A 19,011-nucleotide genomic window follows, 5' to 3' on the forward strand; every position below is an offset into this window, starting at 1 on the left:
CAATCACATATTGACACTGTGGGGGATTAAAGAGGCAAAATTACAAAAATTGCATATTTGTGGAGGGCACTGTGGCTAAATCAAGGCTTTTATTATTACCAAATAGGTTATGGTAATATAGTGCAAAATAAATCTTGGATCAAAACTTCATTAAGGATTTATGAAGCATTTGCACATGTGAAAGCCTGGAGAGAGAGCAACATATTTTCCTACCCAGCTGTTCAAAGTCCATCTCCAGACCATTCCTGAAGAGGACATTTGATAGCCAGATTTCTGACGTTTTTTCCTGGAGTGAAGACGGCGGACCTTGCAGCATACCACCAAGGCAGCGGCCGACTGCCAATGCTACAGACCTTTCTAGGTCCAACAGCCAGACCCATCTGCACTCCTCCTCCTGTTGCCCAACACTTGCGTTTTCTTCACTTTTATCTATAAGAAAGACCACTTGAAATAGTTAGACTGGTCTGCTGTATGCAGTGTATTCTGCTGTATATAATGCAGCAAACAATAACAATAATTATTATCCAGAATAAATCTAAGGGGTATTGAACTTACCTGTGCAGGTTTTCTGAGCTTCCACTCCTAGTTCCTGTTCCTCCAGCAGGACTGTCTCTGGCAGCAACCTGTTGAAGTCATTGAGCTGCTCCAACAAACCCAGTAAATGGCTCAGCAGAGGTTGAACTGTGCCCAGGGGCAGCAGCAGCAAGGAGTACATTACTTGGCACAGCAGGCTGCCAGACACTGAATTGTACAACACCACTGGGACAAAAGGTGAGATGAGTGAATGGATTAAACTAACTGAAATGACAATAAACATAAACAACAAATATAGGAGCCAAGTGGAGATTTAAAATGACTACCTATGGTACAAAAACTGATGCTTTCAATACAAAAGTTTTTAAATGTCTTTTAAAAGAAATCATTATCAGGGAAGTAATTTTGTGGTTTGTGAATAAAAAAAGAGCCAATAGGCTCTGTGAATACAAATCACATAGCAATAACATAGCTAGGTAAAAAGGACACTTGCTAAACACCACAACTATTAGTCTTACTCTGCAGCTTTTTGATGATTTGTTTGTCTGGGGCAATCTCCTTTAACAATTTGGTTGATCTCCTGAGTGTCTCTGCAGCACAGGGAAGCAGCAGGTAAAGATGCTCACGAAGCAGTGTTACACTGCTGTCATCCTACAGAGCAGAAAACGCAAACTTAAATGCAACTACAATACTAAGAAGACTGGGTGAAATATTAGGTATAAACACCGGTGGCATGCGAGCGTACTTTTCTGTACACAGAAAGATTTAGACATGTATAGTTCGCTTTCTATAAAAGTGCTAATTTCTGATGAAGTACCATTCACTTTCCATTGCATTTCGCAGAGTTCCTTGTTTACCTCAGGGCTGGAACTGATGTAGCAATGAGCAAGCAGGTGTTTGTGAAGTCCAGAAAGCAGCTGGTGAAAGTGAGAGGGAGCATCCATTTGTCCCTGACTATCGCCAGTGAGCTGCTTGTCACTGTTTTTCTCAAGTTCCCCAAATTGTTGCTCCTGTATGAAAATAAAAATCAACAGAAATCATTAAGATGAATACGAACGGTGACTTAACTGTAAGAATGTGCAGAATAGTCAGAAAATATGCTAAAATTGTAAACTTATCAAACCCCACTGGCACACTATTTATTTAACTCTCTGAGGCTGAGGCCAGCCACCCTGAGACACTCATTTTAGCTGCTTGTATCAGTCCAGGACAACAAACATCCATAACTATATTTCTAAATTGTGGCCAGAACAAAGTTTAAAATGAAAAGGAAAAAAAGTAATGAAATGGAAAACAAGATTTGACAGGGGAAAGAAAGGCACTAAATTCATCCTGGAGGCACTAATTCATGCTAAAGTAAAATCTCCCTCAATTCAACACACACACAATGGCCTCTATTTCTTACCGTGTAAAATCCTATGCTAAGCAGCAGGGTTCTTAGCAGCACCTCTGCTAAGTGCAAAGGGTCACAGGCCTCAACAGAGCTGGATGAAGAAGGTTGTCGGACTGACAAAGGAGTCACTGGAGGACACAGGGCTGTCACTTCCCCAAAATTGCTGTAACCTAGAAGAGAGGCTACATGGCTTTGGTCCTGAAGGCTGCTGAGGACCATATCTAACTGAAGACGCTTTGAAAGACACAGAAGAAATAAAGAACAGATGGTCTAGCACTTGATAATCTGAATGTGAATTTATCAGAAACATTGCTACAGAGAAGTCATAACAATTTCACTCTGACTTGTTTTCACAGCATTCCAGGAATCTTCAACACACTGCCAAGCAACACTCCAACTAAGCACAGCGATTTAACAGACGCTGTTTTCTAGCTCTAGCATCCATTTTTAAGCTATCCAGCTCAGTCTCATAACTGAAATAAAGAAAAAGTGAAGGAAGAATTCTTACTTAAAAAGAGTTTAAATTTAACAGTGGTTAGCATTTCAATACAGACCATATTTCTGATGATTAATGAGCTGAGACACAAATGCACAAAATATACGTGCTGTCACCGTGAGCAGCACTGCTGTAAACATAACCTACATACCTGTCCTTTAGAGAGAACATTCAAGCTCTGAGGGCCCTGAGGAAGGAGTGAGAGGAGCAGCTCCGTTCTTTCCCTAAGTGGTGGCAACAGCAGGGATGCACCAATAGACAGCGTGTTCAAAACTGCCTGAGGATCAACAGGAAGGGGAAAAATGACATTAAAATGCGTGAAATCAAGAGTTAGCATTTGCTTAAATGGTTGATCTCATAGAATGGGAGCTTGTTAAACTTCCTATCAATGATGTTTACATACATGTATACTGAATTTGTATAGTGCCCTAACCACTGATGTCTTCAAAAGGACCTTTGCAATTTATCAACTACCGGGTATTTATAATCATCTTTACAACTGAAGTAACACATATAACACACAGCTTACAAAAAGACAAATAAAATATAATAAAACCCGTAATACCTCTTAAATAATTAACGCAATAATCATAACAGTGTTTAGTAATAGTACTCAATTTTCTTTTTTTAATGCAGACTAAAAAAAATAAATAAAGCAAAATATATATGAGCATTGAATAACGTGAAAAAAACATTAGGGTCTGATCGGAGTGGCTGCTGACTGAAAATATAAGGCACTGGGATTAATATATTAATATAAGCCTAATTTGGATCAGGTTAAGTGCACAGAATAAATATCCTTGGTAAATTATGCACCACTATTTCATGAAACTGACTCATGGTTAAATTCAACAAGGATAACTGGAAAATCCTAGATTAATAGGGTTCAAAGTTGTTTTTTAAAAAGCTCCAGTTGATATGAACCGTTGTTACAGGATAACAAATGCCATTAAGTTCATTTGTGAATAACATAATGTTTTGGTTCTTAAACCAGCACTTAACAAATCCTCTCAATCCTACTTTTGTGCGTCTCCATAATTATACTACAAAAATAGTCAGCTTACTTGTTGTATGGAGTCTGGCATGTTGGTGTCTATTAGCCTGAAGAGCAGGTTTCTCAGGGGCCTGCCCTGAGCACCCAGAACCATGGCACCAGTGCCTCCTGCGTGGGCCAGGGACAAGTGGATGGACAACAGCTTCATGCACAGCAAAAGAAAATGATGGTGGTCCCTGAAGAACAGATACATTCATTTAATTTCATTTTGAATGAAGTTTCATTGAGGTACACAAGTATGTTTTGCTAAGTGAATCTAAATATACCTTTTAGATAAGAAGGGAGCTGGTGGGGTGTCGTTACCAATTCCATCACAATAGCTTTCTAGGAAGTTGCGTAAATAAGTGAATGTACTCTCCTCTAAATCCACACAAAAGGGCCTGTGCCATGCAACCAGTTGCCTGAAAGAGAAGCATAAATGTTTCATAACTAACACAAAAAATATACAGTACTGTGTAAAAGTCTTGGGCCACCACTAATTTCTTCAGATTTTGTTTCCAAGCAGCAACAGTTATCCAGGCTTTCTAAAGGTCTTTCTGAGTTTTTCTTTGGACATTGGCTGCATTTTCACTAATTTTCAGTCCAGTCTTTGTACTTTACTATTCAGAGGAATGGTTTTTTTTTCCCTTTAAGCCACTTAAGAAAGCACTTGACTTATGAATCACTCAAGCATAAAAAAGCACCCAACTCAAGAGATAAACTAGTGTTGTGTCTACACATAACCAACAACTCATTTTAAATTGAATCTTTAGACACTTTGTTACTAGCAGCCTGTCGCAAAAAAGCAAATACTTTTGGAAATAGAGGGTATCTATATCTAAAGTACTTGAAAGTCAAGTTCTTAAGAACTAGCAAAACATCCAGCAAAGACCTGACAATGAGCCTGAGAGGCCCTTCAGTTCATCCATCTGCCGTTTGCTGAAGCCTCATCAGAAATGTTCTCAGTGGAAGCCAAAAATCAAGAATCCATTCTTAAGGAAGGGAAACAAAAAGAAAAGGCTGAGGTATGCCAAATTACACAAGAACTGAACTGCTCTGTGACAACAGGACGTCCAGAGTGATGAATACAAATTAGATTTCTAATCAGCGTCAATATGTACGGAGGAGGCCAGGAGAGAGATGCAACAGTGAGTGTCTACAGCCATCTGCAAAACACAGTGAAGGCTCTATCATGGTTTGTATTTCAGCCAGTGATGTTTGGGATCTTGTCAAAACTGATGGAATCTGGAAAGCATCTGATTGGCAATTGCTTTATTTTTCAGCATGACAATGAGCCCAAATGCAGTAAAAGCATACATGGATAGAAACACAAACAATGGAACATTCACTCATAAATTGGCCTCCCCAGAGCTCAGACTTCAACATTATTGACAGAGAACAGAACAAAAGGCAGCCAACAGCCAAAGAAAAGCTTTGAATGTCCTTCAAGGATCCTGGAGAACCGTTCCTGAAGACTACTTAAAGAAATGACAAAGAACCTGTCTAAGAGAGTTCAGGCTGCGTTGAAGAATAAAGGGGGTCGTACCAAATACTGACTTTCAAGCTTGTCAGAATTGTACAATTTATTTGCCTTATGTACTGTATTTTCATGTTTGCACAAGTTTCAATAAATCATTGCATTCATTTCCCATTTTCCTAGCAAAATATTAAGAAATGGGCTGTGGCTCAAGACGTTTGCACAGAACTGCATTAAAATTCACATAGGTGGACAGTATAGAGCAACAGAGGTAGACTGTACATTGGTTCAGAAAATATGCACTTACATTTGCTTGGAAATAAACCAAAGAATTACCTGTCAGTTGGAACTGCAGTCCAAGCTAGACTGTGAGAAGTGCCAGCTGTAATTTGCTGGATCGAAATGCCCTCTAAACCAAGCACTTTCTTGGGTTTGGCAATAGGTGTAGAAGTGTGACCTTGCCCACATTGGCCCATGGTGTTGTTCCCCCATGCATACACTTCATTCTCTGATAACAAGAGAACACCGTATGTTGCAGATGGAGCACATTTCTTAAAAGATTACAAGGTTATAAAGCTTTTCTTTTATTGTATGTGTAATAATCATCTACTTCATAAATTGCCACCTTATTGTGGTGGAGGGGGTTTGTGTGTCCCAGTGATCCCAGGAGCTATGTTGTCCGGGAGCTTTGCCCCCTGGTAGGGTCTCTCACAGCAATTTGGTCCTGAGTGAGGGGCCAGACAAAGAGCAATTCCAACATCCCCTATGGAAAATACATCATGGGAACAGTTTAACCTGCCCAGATGAGGATTACCTGGGCCCTCCCTGGAGCCAGGCTTGGGGAGGGAGCTCGAGGGAGAGTGTCTGGTGGCCAGGCATTAGCCTGTGGTGCCCAGCCAGGTGCAGCCTGAAGAGGAGACATGGGCCCGCCCACCCGCAGGAGGTGTCGTAGGGGTTGGGTGCAATGTGTGTCGGGCAGAGGCCCTGGCAGACCGATCCCTGGCGGACTGATCCCTGTCTATAGTGGCTAGCTATTGGGACATGGAATGTCACCTCCCTGGTGGAGAAGGAGCCTGAGCTAGTGTGTGATGTCAAACCAGTCTCCTGGAGCAGGGATGGACTCTGTTCCAATCTGGAGTTGCCCTCAGTGAGAGGCAGCAAGCTGGGGTGGGTATTCTTGTATCCCCTCAGCTTACTGCCTGCACATTGGAGTTTTTACTGGTGGATGAGAGGGTCACTTCCCTGTGACTTCAGGCCGGGGAACAGGTCCAGAGTGCTGTTTGCACTTATGCACCAAATGACAGTTCAGAGTACCCAGCCTTTTTGGAGTCACTAGGTCGCAGTTTGATGATTAATTTTATAATTGTATCATCAGACCTGCAACCGTATGTTCTGGACTCTTGAGTGAAGAGTGAATCTGAGCTGTCAACTGATCACCACCTGATGGTGATTTGGATCAAGTGGTGGGGGAGGATGCTGGGCAGACCTGGCACACCTAAACATATACTGTAGTGAGGGTGCACTGGGAACACCTGGCAGAGGCCCCAGTCCGCATGATCTTCAACTCCCACTTCCGGCAGAACTTCAACCACATTCTGAGGGAACCTAAGGACATTGTGTCCGAATGGACCATGTACTGCACCTCCATTGTTGAGGCTGCTGCTCAGAACTGTGGCTGCAAGGTGGTTGGTGCCTGTCGCGGTGGTGATCCCCAAACCAGATGGTGGTCACCAGAGGTAAAAGGAGCCATGAAGCTGAAGGAGTCCTCTCATGCCTGGTTAGCCTGTGGGACTCCAGAGGCAGCTGACAGGTACCGGCAGGCCAAACAGAATGTGGTTCGGGTGGTGGCCAAAGCAAAAACTAGGGTGTGGGAAGAGTTCAGTGAGGCCAAAGAAAAAGACTTTTGGAGGGCCTCGAGGTGATTCTGACAAACTGTCAGACAATTCAGGAGAGGAAAGCAGTACTCTACTCACATGGTATATAGTGCAGGTGGGGCGCTGCTGACTTCAACTGAGGCTATAGTTGGGCAGTGGAAGGAATACTTCAAAGACCTCCTTAATCCCACCTTAATTTTCATTGACAGCAATTCTAGGTGTAGCCAAGTAGCGGAAGGCCTTGGTGGCCTCAGAATCTCATCTCTGCTTTTTGCGGATAACATGGTCCTGTTAGTCAGGTGGTGGCCTCCAGCTCATAGTGAAATGGTTCACAGCTGAGTGTGAAGCGGCTGGCATGAGAATTAGCTCCAAGTCGGAGGCCATGAAAAGGTGGAGTGCCCCAGGTGGAGGAGCTTACGTATCTCAGGGTCTTATTCACGAGTAACAAGAGGAGGGAGTGGGGAGATTGACAGATGGATTGGGGCTGCATCTGCAGTGATGCAAACGCTGTACCAGTCTGTCCTGGTGAAGAGGGAGCGAAGCGTGAAAACGAAGCTGTCGATTTACCAGTCAATCTACAGTCCTACCCTTATCTATGGTCATGAGCTTTGGGTAGTTACCAAAAGAACAAGATCGTGGATACAAGCGCCAGCAATGAGCCTCCTCTGAAGAGTGGCTGGCCTCTACCTTAGAGACAGGGCGAGGAGTGCAGTCATTCGAGAGGGGCTCAGAGTAGAGACGCTGCTCCTCCACATCAAAAGTAGTCAGTTTAAGTGGCTTGGGCATCTGACTAGGATGCTTCCTGGGCGCCTCTTGGGTGAGGTGTTCCGGGCATGAACTACCAGGAGGAGACCCCAGGGCAGACCCAGGACATGCTGGAGAGACTATATCTCTAAGCTGGCCTGGGAGGAAAGTCTCAGTGCTGCTTAGGCTGCTGCCCCATGACCAGGCCCTGGATAAGCGGAAGAAGATGGATGGATGGATGGATGGATGGATGGATGGATGGATGGATGGATGGATGGATGGATGGAAATAATCATCTATTAAGGGAATATTAGCCACTGATGAGGTCTTACCGTGGGACAGAGCCAAACAGTGGCTGTCTCCACATGAGATATCAATGATCTTGGTGATGCTCAGATCTTCTATCAACCTGGGCCTTAGAGCTGTTGTTTCAGAAGAACCGCATCCTAGACATGAACCACAGCCCCATGCAAACACCTGAAGAAAAAAAAAGGGATAAAACAGAAATGTTTGCATTATTGCCAAAATAATCTATAGAATATTTGTCTCTGCATGCTAACCGCCCATGTATTAAGGATATCAAATAGAACACCAACTTCATGTAATTTACACTAAAGAAGTGCTAAGAGAGAATGAAAGTGACATTTGTTAAGGAGAGGTTGGTATACTCTTTCAAAATAAAAGCCTTCACCAACTAGAATTTAGAAAGGTTTTTTCTCTGCAGATTAGCTTTCAACAGAGTTGATATAGACAGACGATATCAAGTCTGATTTAAATTAAAAATCCATATCTAACAATAAACACTCCACCTCACCTGTCCCGCAGAAGTTAGAGCCAGAGATGACTGGCTGCCAGCGCACACTTTCCTGATGACGAATCCATGCAGGGCTTCTATGACCTTGGGCCGATACACACGATTGGTGTCTCCATGACCTAGTTTACCTGCAAGCATGAGTTATATCTGAGTATTAGTTTACACTGACAAGACTTCCTTGTTATGACAGGGCACAAATTATATTGCTATGGCACTGTCAAAGACGTGAAAACATGGTGTGAAGGTACTTAAATTTCATTAATTCACAACAAGCTGCATTATTCTGTGTTTACATCAAACCGTATACATCAACTCACCATTATCCCCTCCTCCAAAGGACCATACAGTACGTCCATCCTGTGCCACAGCAATGGTATGGGAGCTACCACAAGCCACCTGCCCAACACCACTGATATCCTTCACTAGTGTGGGCACGTTCCGACTTTGGCTGTCACTTTGACCTAAACGTAGGACATTAGAGGTTGTTGCTAAGATACCACAGGAATTATGTCACTTTGACATGGTTGAGACAAGATCAAGCATTTTGAGAAATAAGCTGTGTACCGAGTCTGCCAAAGTCCCCTTCGCCCCATGTATAAAGCTCTCCATCATTAGTCACAGCAGCACTGTGTCTGTAGCCAGCAGACACACAAACAACAACCTGTAAAAAACATCATTTATATATGACTGTATTAAAAAACATTTGGCTTTTGATATAGATATATATTTTTAAAAAAGCAACATTTTGCCTCCATCTTTTCCCTACAAGCCGCCATTTCCTTAAGACTTACTTTGCCCAGCAGCGGTCCTTGTATGATTTTAGGGTATTTTTGTGTAGCACTGTTGCCATGGCCCAGCTTCCCATATTCTCCATCACCCCAGCTGAACACCTGAAAGAAATATTTTGAAAGTTTTGTAAATAAAAACAATTTGTCAATATGAACCAAAATCTCTGGCCAATGTTGCTAGTACTTTGTTGAATCTGTGCCGTGAAAAATTAAAGCAGGTCTGAAGACAGAAGGTGGTCTAACTTGGTACTAGCAAGGTGTAAGTAATAAAGTTTCTGGTGACTGTATACATATTATATCACAGATGTAGTGTTAAAATCAGGCATACAAACCTTTCAAATATTTACTAGCAGTCATTTTAACGTCTCACCTCTCCCTCAACAGCGATGGCCAAAGTGTGACCATCGGAGCCCTTGGAGGAGGACACTTTCCTAATGTTCCTGTGTGGTTCAAGCACAAGCTTCTTGGGCATGGATTGGTTGTTGGAGTCCCCCAAGCCCAGTCGGCCATAGCTGCCTTTTCCACATGCTTTCACTGAGCCATCCGCAGACACAGAGAAGGTGCAGTACTGGCCTGCCTCAATCTAATAGAAAGATAAAGTGGACATCATAGGAGATGTAAACAGGCAGGCTAAGATAATTCAAATTATTTATTTATGCACTTCCAGTGTGCTTTCAACTTTAGAAACTCACAACAACATACTCAGTACAGAACTGATATCAATGTCTGTATTTTAACCTGTTTATTTGTAATTTTTGTTCACACAATAGGGAATTTTCTGTAACCTGTAAGCATTTAGGAAAAATGATCAGATCTAAGGCATATGGGAAATCTATTAATAATACCACAAAATTAGCAATTATAAAGTGTAATAGCTTGAATAAATAATGGGAACATAAATTATATGACTTAATTTGAGTACGTCCTACCATTTGGGCATCGCTGAAGCCCTGCGTTAGCTTTGGCAGCAGGATTTTCTCCAGTGTCCCCTCTGCCAGCTGATGGCTGCTGTTGCTGCCCCACACATACACCATGACTGTGTCACTCTCAGTACCAGGAGCAGCTGCATCTGTGCTACATGAGCACAGGCAGTAGGATGCTAGGTTACAAATCTGTCGGAGTAGAGAGAAGTCTTTCAGGTCAGTTACTGTAAACTACAATGATGTCGATGTGCATGTCAGTAAGCTCTCTCTCTCACCTCTTCAAATAAGCAGAGAGCTGCCTGGGACAGTCGACAAAGTCCATCTGCATCCTTCTTAAGCACCTGAGTATTGACAGCATCGCCACGAAAACCCTTGGAATAAATAATTTGTTGTTAATCCTTCAGCATAGTGTGTTTTCACTTCAATCTGACAATCAGTGTGTGTAAATATTGTATGTAGATTTGAATTTAAAGCAAAATGAACTTTGTTGTATTTGTAGACTGCTGTCTGCAGGTATCAATTATTTCTAAACCAGAAGTATGTATCTGAAGGAGAAACATTTCTCATCTCAAAAACAGTGACATGCCACAACATGATCAAACAGAGACTGAAGGCAACAACATAGCTCTCTGTAGACACACTAGTGGAGAAAGCACTAGGCTGTGTTCAAATGTTTTTCTCTCACTAGAAACAAATCTAAATTTAATCTTACACAGTCAACAGCCACTTTGTTAGATGTGATGCAGCCAGCTATGACGTCAATACTTAACAGCACACCTTTTTGAAATCATCAACAAAAACTGAAAATCTAGAGGCTTATTAAAGAGCAGCAATATCAGACTGAATTAAATAGGCTGCTGTATGTTGGATGTTGTTAACAGTTCAAATCAATATGCATGAAAAACATATAATGCTTTGACCATAATGTGCAATATAATGAAATTGCTGGCAATGGCCATCTCTGGTTGCCATTTGTACAGAAATATTCCAAAGCTGATTAACCTGCTAAAGGATGACTCAATGTGCATATCTAGAGAGGACAGGAAGGCTGACTCAATCCTAATCCTTATCGGCACATTAACGTATCACTCCAAGCTTCAATGACACACTTCATTTATGAAAAGCACAGCCTACAGAAGGATGAATGTGGCTGTGAAGAGCCATTTTCCCACTTTACAGACAATGGGCCTTTTATCAGTATGTTCACGAAAGGCTGTGAAAGTTACCAAAAATAAATGTATGAAGTAACTGTGGCTCTAACACTTTTAAAGTGGAACAGAGACACTGCATGTGACTTGATTAGTCTTACACTTCTGTAAACTAACGCATCTAATATATCGTGTGATTGCAAGATTACTCCAAACACTGATATGAATGCCAGTTGCATACCGAATATTGCCTCATTTGGAGAAGAGTTTGATGGATGACATCAAAGCCCACACCGGCTGACTGCTGGGAGCTCAGTGAGGAGGAGGAAGACAGTGTAGAGGTGGAAGAGGACATGGATGCAGCCAAGGCTATCTCCACCCACTCTAGCAGAAACTTCAGAGAACCTCTCTGCATGGCGAGGCCGAGCAGCAGCTCCAGTGCCAGTCTCCGGCCAGTCGGGTCTGCACCACCACTCCCGCTGCTCACCGATGTCTTCTTCAGGAAGTCAGCCACCTGTGCCAGGCAGTCCAGTCCCACTGATGGGATCTTATTCTCATTAGCCAGAGAGAGCGGTGGCAGTGAAGCCAGGACAGAGGATGCTGTGTTAAGCACATCGTTGCAAAGCACAGACTCTGGATGAATAGAGGCTGCGTATCTCCAGTTCTGCTGCAGTAGTGAGAAGAGCAGACTCAAGCCAGTCCTGACACCCATTTCTATCAGAACATCTGTACCTGACTTGATTTTGGGTGCTCCCCCCGGTAGGAAAGGTTCTGATGTCGGCTCAATTTGTCCACATTCAGTTCCGCTGTCTCGGGAGTGGGAGGGCAGCTGCACACGGAATTTGTCATGATATTTGCTGTGAAGTGCGTAGTAGACCCTCTGTAGAACTACCAGCCTATGGTGGAGACCCAGGGTATAGGAGGTTTGCGTCAGCACGCGGTGAGCCAGCCATCGTTGGCTACGAAGTAGAGATGACAGGTACTCTTCTTTCTCCGCAGATGCACTGGACTCACACTCGAAGTCTGGAAGGCGTGGGCCTGCAAGTTCTTGAACAGGTTGGGCCAAAGTTACCACTTCCTTGTTGTGAAGGAGCTTATCGTAGAGAGCAGCAGCACCATGCCTCCTGGCTATCTGTAGGCTGTCCTCTGCTGCCCAGGAGCTATTGAAGTGCTCCTGCCACTTCAGCAACACATGGGTCTGACAAGGCACCATGTCTGAGCATTATCTATACTCTGACACCTAATAAATAAATAAATAAAATAAAACGAGAAGATGAGGCCAGAAGAAGTTGTACTGTATACTGGCAGATTTATAAAATTCACGTCATTACATTACACTTGATTAAAATAATGAAATGCACTTTTCGCTTCATCGTCAATTTATAGGCAGCATTTGCTGCTGAAAGCCAGTGTTCTAATGCATCTTCCTGCCAAGTACATTCAGTGTGAAGGTGTCAGGTTTCTCCTGAGTGTCGGCACTCGTCCAACATACACAACATCCAGGATATTGCAATAGGCCCGGTGGGTATCACTGAAATAGGTCAGCTCACCCTATGATAGCAGCTAACTAGCACGCCCACACTAATGAGGAGGGCGCGTTTGTCTTACAAGTTATTATGCCACACAGTACAAAGAGATGTAATGCAAAATAGCACGTCATAATTAAATTCATAATTCATCCATCATAAATTGGTTACCCAACCCCACACCCTCACCCACTGATCTGCCTGCATTTTTGCTGGCTTTCCACCTTAAATAAGAGCATGTCTGTTGCTGTTGACTGGAAATGTTACCTCTCCAATTAAGGAGCTTTCCTGCTAGTGGGAAATAATGATTTTACTTGTAACATTTTGCATTTTAGATAATTAAAGCAGGCTGGTTAACTGCATCTATCTCCTTGAATGTCATTTATAATGGAAATTAAAATGTAACAGTCCCTGTAATGGTCATAATATTGAGCTCAAAATTCGTAGCACGAGTGGGCATGACATTCCTATGACACTGCTTAAGCACATTCACCTTACGCATTCTCAAACATGTTAACCAGTAGACCTGATACCCACTTGTGTATTTCTGATATGTGCTTTCATGACCCAGAGTCTTAAATGCGCATGCAAATTAAGTTTTAATTCCTGTCCACTAATACACCTAGTTAAATGTGGATGAAACAGTGAAATCAGCCACCTTTGTTGCCATAATCTTGGTTCCTGGCTGACCTTACTGTTGTAACTATACCAAAACAAGAGCAGGTATGAGTGAAATCAGGTTAGCTAAGGGCTGCTAAACACGTGAGCATTCAAATTTATCCACAGCCCAGTCACAGACCATCACCTCTCTTGCTGTGCCTGAGGCCCACAGGGCTATATGGTTTCCACTTTGGCCAAAAATAACAGCAAGCATTGATATAGTAGTGGGCTCCATGGTCAGCCAAGAAGAAGAAACTTCCAGCAATGTAGACGCAACTACCACACATTGCAAAGTGTCTGGTATTTAAGGATATAAGCAGTAGTGTAGTTCTCTTTTCTTATTCCAAGTAGCTCATTTCAGATTTTAGACACCAAATGTCAATTTACATTATCTAAAGTATTTAGAGTATACACACAAAATACTTCTTCCATTACTTGCTGTCAAGAAGAGGTAAGAGTTTGGGCCAAAGGTCCACATTTGTTAAAATGAAAAACAAAGGCGTGATACATTGTAAACCTTCATTGTTTTTGTTTTTTTTTTTTTTGTTGTTGTTTTAAATCTTTTTATCTTCTGTGTTAAGCACATAGAGTTTAAGAATATTGAAATGATATATATAATTAAATAGGTATTGCCATAGCCACAGGTGGGATCAAGCTATTGAACAAAACAACAATACACTTACATCAAAAGGCAACATCAATGACACACATGCATACATGCATGGCAGTGACATTTTCCAAAAACCTTTGGCACATGACATGAAAACTGTGATAAATGAGTAGATTCTAACTGGGATCTGTAAAAATTACATGCGTTTTTCTATGAAGCAAGCAAATGCTTTTGCATAAAATGTCACAACACACTGAGAATGTGCTTTTCCCCATTCCTAAAATAATGTAAACTTTTTAAAAATTATATATATATATATATATATATATATATATATATATATATATATATATATATATATATATATATATATATATATATATATGTGTGTGTGTGTCGAGGAAAAAGAAAATTCTTACACTCACCTGCAATCAAACTAACCCATATGCATGCACTCAGATCTCACAAGATTCACCCATAAGCGGCTGCTGGAGAATATACAGCACTTAGCGTCATGATGGGGCTTGGAAGCTGGCCAGAATGAGCTCAAGGAAGTTGTTGGGCCAATTAAGGGACGTTTGGGGTCTTGTTACCAGGACAACCCCGATCACAAAAAGCGTAATGAATGCTTGAATGACTGGTAATCAAAAAGAGCACTGGATAACAAAGAACATTTATTCACCATAATGCAATCTACTGGTTAAAAAAATAATGATAATATAAATTAAAACAATAATGTGCTGTCAGAAGCATAACTGAATTGAGCAACCACGCTAATAACAACCCGATAAGATGTTTATTATTTAAATTGCGGGCTAGCTTCTTACTTTAAAGCGTGTCAACATTTTGTATCGTTACCGTTATAAGGCTCATATCTCTCGGGCCCATTGTTACATTGTAGCTGCCAGCTTGCACCAATAGAAACACTGTGACAAACGCGAAGCGCAGATTCCGCCGTGTCATTCACAAACACCGGTAACATTATTCTGCGTCTGCAGTGACAGCTGAGCTAAGACTGGCTGCAGTGCAGTTGCTAGTCTGCTCCATGGCTGTCAAATCCCCGACCAAGCCCCTCCGCTCGGTGGCCGTCAGCTACCAGCAAAACATTGAATAAATAAATAAAATACAGCCCCCGCAGGTCGTTAATATTGTCATGGTGAATTTGAAATGGATAAGATTCAGGAGATATGTAAGGCACCTTGACAATAATAAAACACCGCCGATAAATGTTTTGCGTTACCTGCTGTGTCCCAGTGAGGTCTCCCTTGGACGCAAATATCATCAACCTTCTCCTCGCTCCTCCTCTTCTTCTTCGGCCGACTTTTTTTAATCGCCGGTGGCAGCCAGTGTTTGATCACTGCATTATCGCCACCGTGCGTCTCGGAGTGATCCACATCTTCGAGTTTTTGCTCATCTTCTATTTCGATTTTTTTTTTTTTCCCTTTCTGCCTTCAAGTCCTGACAAGTAGGTGAACCAGGGATGGGCTGTAGCTACAATGGATTCCCTAAACCCCCAAAGTTTTATCAAAATAATTACATATACACTTAATAACACTGATTAGGCAACTTGGAATAAGAAATCTAGACGCACGATAGTCTGGAGCGCGCAGATGTAGGACGCAGTCTTTTTAGACCCTGGGACTAGGGACCAGGCTAACCGGTGCTTCTTTTTTCATCATTCTTTTCTGTTCTCCTGATTCGTTTATGTCTATTATCTTGAGATGATTACTTTTCTTGATGGTCAATAATAACATTTTCCAGCTTTACCTATTAGGCTAAATGAAAATAAAAATATAACAACTGCTCTTTTAACTTAAAAATGTTCCGTTACACATTTATAATAAACAAAATTCAATGTATGTTATCTTAATTTAAGAAAATCAATCTGTGTGTGTGGGGGTGGCTGAAAAGTTGTATCTCCTATTGCGTCACATGTTGATTAATATTATTTCTCACATAGCTACAGGGCTAGTAATTAACTTAACCCGAAATTCTTCAAAACTGAAACAGTCGCGACAAACCTGATGCAATCGGAGGTCTGGGGGTTCCCACTCAGACAAAAACAAACCAAACTAAACTTGTGACATCAGTTCACACGAATTTCAATTCCTGGATGGCGGTCCAGAGTTAATCCCACTTCCAAGCCGGATTTCTAAAAAAAGGGGGGGACTGACTGACAAAAAAGGGACAACAACACCGGAATGAGGAAATTGACGAGAGCAAGCCATGTGCAAAACAAAGTTGTTCATTGCTGATAACCATGCAACCTGATGAACCACAGGTCACTCCGTTTAAGTCTCGCAGAGGTGCTCAGCTTCTCTAGTCTCACCCCGACATTCATCCAAAAGGCAGCATCACCCGTACAAGCTTTCTGGTCATTCCCTTTCTCTGCGTCCAGTGATGTTTTTTCTGCTCATCACAGTGTTGTCTTCACTCGTGGTGCATGATGCTGAGGCATGGGGCGCCAGTGTTAAGTACGCGGTGAACTGCCCCGACAGATGCACCGCGGAGCGGTGTGGCGGGACGCAGCGGTGCACTCGGACGGTCCTGGATGACTGCGGCTGTTGCCAGGTCTGTGCAGCCGGCAGAGGGGAGCACTGTTACCGCACAGTGTCGGGGATGCACGGGGTGAAGTGCGGACCGGGATTATTCTGCGAGTTCTACAAGGATGAAGACGACTATGGAGACGAATATGGAATTTGCAAAGGTATTTTTCTCAAATTTTAAATAACCTATTGTTAAAACCTGTGAGCTATTTCTGCATGCTGCAGTTTGATAACAATGATGTTACTGCACCAAATCCCGTATCCATTTATGTTCTTACAGCCTTTACCCAAGGTTTTAGAAATTATCCCAAATAACAGCACATTTGCAAAACGACCCATGTTTAAGCATGTGCAGATGCGGGCATCCTTGCTTCAGCTGGATATTTACCTTGATGATTATACCTTTCATCGTCTGAGACTTGGAGTTTAGACCTTCAAAAATCGATGCTGTAGCAATATCCACTAAAACAAAAATGTTTTCTTTCTTTACAGACTGTCCCTATGGAACCTATGGGGTTGAGTGCCGTAAGACCTGCAACTGCAAGGGAGGAATTTGTGACAGAGAGACTGGCGCTTGTCTCACCCTCACATTCTTTGCCAAAATCGCCAGCAAGCTTAAGACTGAACCACACGCAGGTAAACAAGAAGCATTTTCTTTTTTCAATTAAAGTTAGAGGTTTGAAGGCTTTATATAATTAGTAATGACTTCTCAGTGAGCTAGTAGAAAGTGAATGTCTTACCAAGTGGACTAAATTAAAATTCTGAATAAGATGTGTCATTTGTGAGGCTGCACAGTTGCATGAACTGAAAGATTAATGATCTCTTATATTTGTATTCCCAGGGACTGAAGCGGGCTCGGGAGAAGTGAACACTGTGCAGAACACAGATCAGAACACAGACAGATCCACTGCTTCAAAGCGGCTCAGCCCTCGCTGACAAGTGCTGACAAGACTGAATCTATTCAGTGTAAATGTAGCATTAACTTATAAATGAACTGAAAGATATATTTTATTAGAATATGTTAGATAACAAACACACAAAAAAAGAAAAACTTTGTTACAGCTTTTGGAGTTTTTAGTTGGTTTGCTTGGTCCTTGTTTGACACCATTATCTTTTCTAATGAAATATGCGGACTATGTTATTCTTTCCAGATCTTCTGTTCGTCAATAAATTAATGAAAATGACCCTGTGGTCTCTTCCCATTAGCTTCAGTGTCATTTAGAATGCCTTCATTTATCACACTCTACAGCAGTGTTTTAGTTTAAAATTAGGTTGTATTTGAATTCTACAAAAGTTCAAAGTGGACTTGATTATGTGTAACAACACCAGGCATGGTAGAGAATGTTTTAGCAATTAAACCAAAGTCATCACTTAGGGTTGTCATTTAATTCCCTAATTTAGCAATACTTAATTTACCTCAGTTTCTTAAATCAAGCCTGAAAAGCCTGACATGAGACACTGAGTGGGCTTATTATGTTGTAATAGTTTTAATTATTGCATGGTAATTAACACAGTGTGCAGTTGTAGATTAAACTAAATTAAAAGACAAACAAACCCATAAATGGGTGGAAGCCATTCATGCTGTACAAGTAATTAATCACAGTAAGTCAGAGGCCTCTCCGGGCTCTGCTTGGCTTTATGCTTTATCGCCGTGTTACTGCAGCAGGGAATGCTACCATTTCTGCATATACCACTGGGTTCTATTCTCTGTGCATCCATCCATTGTGTTATGGGTAATAAGCAGTAGGCTGGGTTCCATAGGAAAAAGCACAAACCAGGACCTCATTTTTTATCTCATATGAGTATTTCCTTTATTCCCAGAGTATTTTTGTGCCTGGGCACTTTATTGCCAAGACACAGTTGTAAATTTGTACTAAAGTGACACACAGATAGAAAAGCTTTATTTATTTAAGGCATAGGGTGAAAGGGGTCTTTGAGCAGTGCAAAAATACTAAGACGTCTGATGAGAAGCATGTATAATGAGATGAAGGAATTCTTGTCAGTGTTGTTTCCCATGATCCAAACACAGGAGCAGAAATGGATTTTATTACTGAGACTTTGACTCCTAATTCTTTGAGTGCCCTAGTTTCTTAGCTTTCAAAAATGGGAAAATATGCTTTGTTCCCATGCAGAAAACATCTCCCAATCAAGGAAACATATTTTAACCAAAAATGCAAAAGAAAGAATGAAGGGAGACGGCGAGAGGATTCAGAGAAATTTCTCAGTCTATGCAAATATTTCTCTTCTTTTAGAAAGCTGGAATGAAACTTGAAACTCAGACTGTAGTTACATTAAGAACAATAAGAATGACAAGAAAAGCAAACATTAAATTACTGTTTATTGCCCAGAACTTTTACCTATGTCACCCATCAGTTTCTTAAAACATCAGACAAGATATATACAAAGTGTAAGTCAGTGAGTGTCATTAAGACTACGCCCTTTTCA

At 41.7% G+C, this 19,011-nt stretch overlaps 2 protein-coding genes across 2 annotated transcripts in view; one reads left to right on the forward strand and one right to left on the reverse strand.

Moving 5' to 3' along the window:
- The window catches only part of LOC115789034 (probable E3 ubiquitin-protein ligase HERC1), a 45,121-nt gene extending 29,723 nt beyond the window's left edge, over positions 1-15,398 (reverse strand). The window contains exons 1-19 of the mRNA XM_030742194.1: positions 15,261-15,398; positions 11,466-12,464; positions 10,352-10,447; positions 10,083-10,265; positions 9,524-9,736; positions 9,157-9,255; positions 8,930-9,026; positions 8,683-8,826; positions 8,366-8,493; positions 7,884-8,028; positions 5,270-5,441; positions 3,744-3,878; positions 3,488-3,653; positions 2,575-2,700; positions 1,940-2,161; positions 1,392-1,544; positions 1,053-1,185; positions 556-759; positions 214-429 (exon numbers count right to left, since the gene is read on the reverse strand). Coding sequence (XP_030598054.1) covers positions 214-429; positions 556-759; positions 1,053-1,185; positions 1,392-1,544; positions 1,940-2,161; positions 2,575-2,700; positions 3,488-3,653; positions 3,744-3,878; positions 5,270-5,441; positions 7,884-8,028; positions 8,366-8,493; positions 8,683-8,826; positions 8,930-9,026; positions 9,157-9,255; positions 9,524-9,736; positions 10,083-10,265; positions 10,352-10,447; positions 11,466-12,437 — 3,604 coding nt within the window. The 5' untranslated portion in view covers positions 12,438-12,464; positions 15,261-15,398. The remainder of the gene's footprint in view (positions 1-213; positions 430-555; positions 760-1,052; positions 1,186-1,391; positions 1,545-1,939; positions 2,162-2,574; positions 2,701-3,487; positions 3,654-3,743; positions 3,879-5,269; positions 5,442-7,883; positions 8,029-8,365; positions 8,494-8,682; positions 8,827-8,929; positions 9,027-9,156; positions 9,256-9,523; positions 9,737-10,082; positions 10,266-10,351; positions 10,448-11,465; positions 12,465-15,260) is intronic.
- Positions 15,399-16,243: 845 nt separating this feature from the next.
- On the forward strand, positions 16,244-17,675 carry esm1 (endothelial cell-specific molecule 1). Its single transcript, XM_030743165.1, has 3 exons — positions 16,244-16,727; positions 17,059-17,202; positions 17,408-17,675. The coding sequence occupies exons 1-3, from the start codon at positions 16,421-16,423 to the stop codon at positions 17,500-17,502; spliced, it is 546 nt and encodes a 181-aa protein (XP_030599025.1). The 5' UTR covers positions 16,244-16,420; the 3' UTR covers positions 17,503-17,675.
- Positions 17,676-19,011: the final 1,336 nt, after the last annotated feature.

This window comes from Archocentrus centrarchus, chromosome 12, assembly GCF_007364275.1.
Source record: "Archocentrus centrarchus isolate MPI-CPG fArcCen1 chromosome 12, fArcCen1, whole genome shotgun sequence".
NCBI classification, from domain to species: domain Eukaryota; kingdom Metazoa; phylum Chordata; class Actinopteri; order Cichliformes; family Cichlidae; genus Archocentrus; species Archocentrus centrarchus.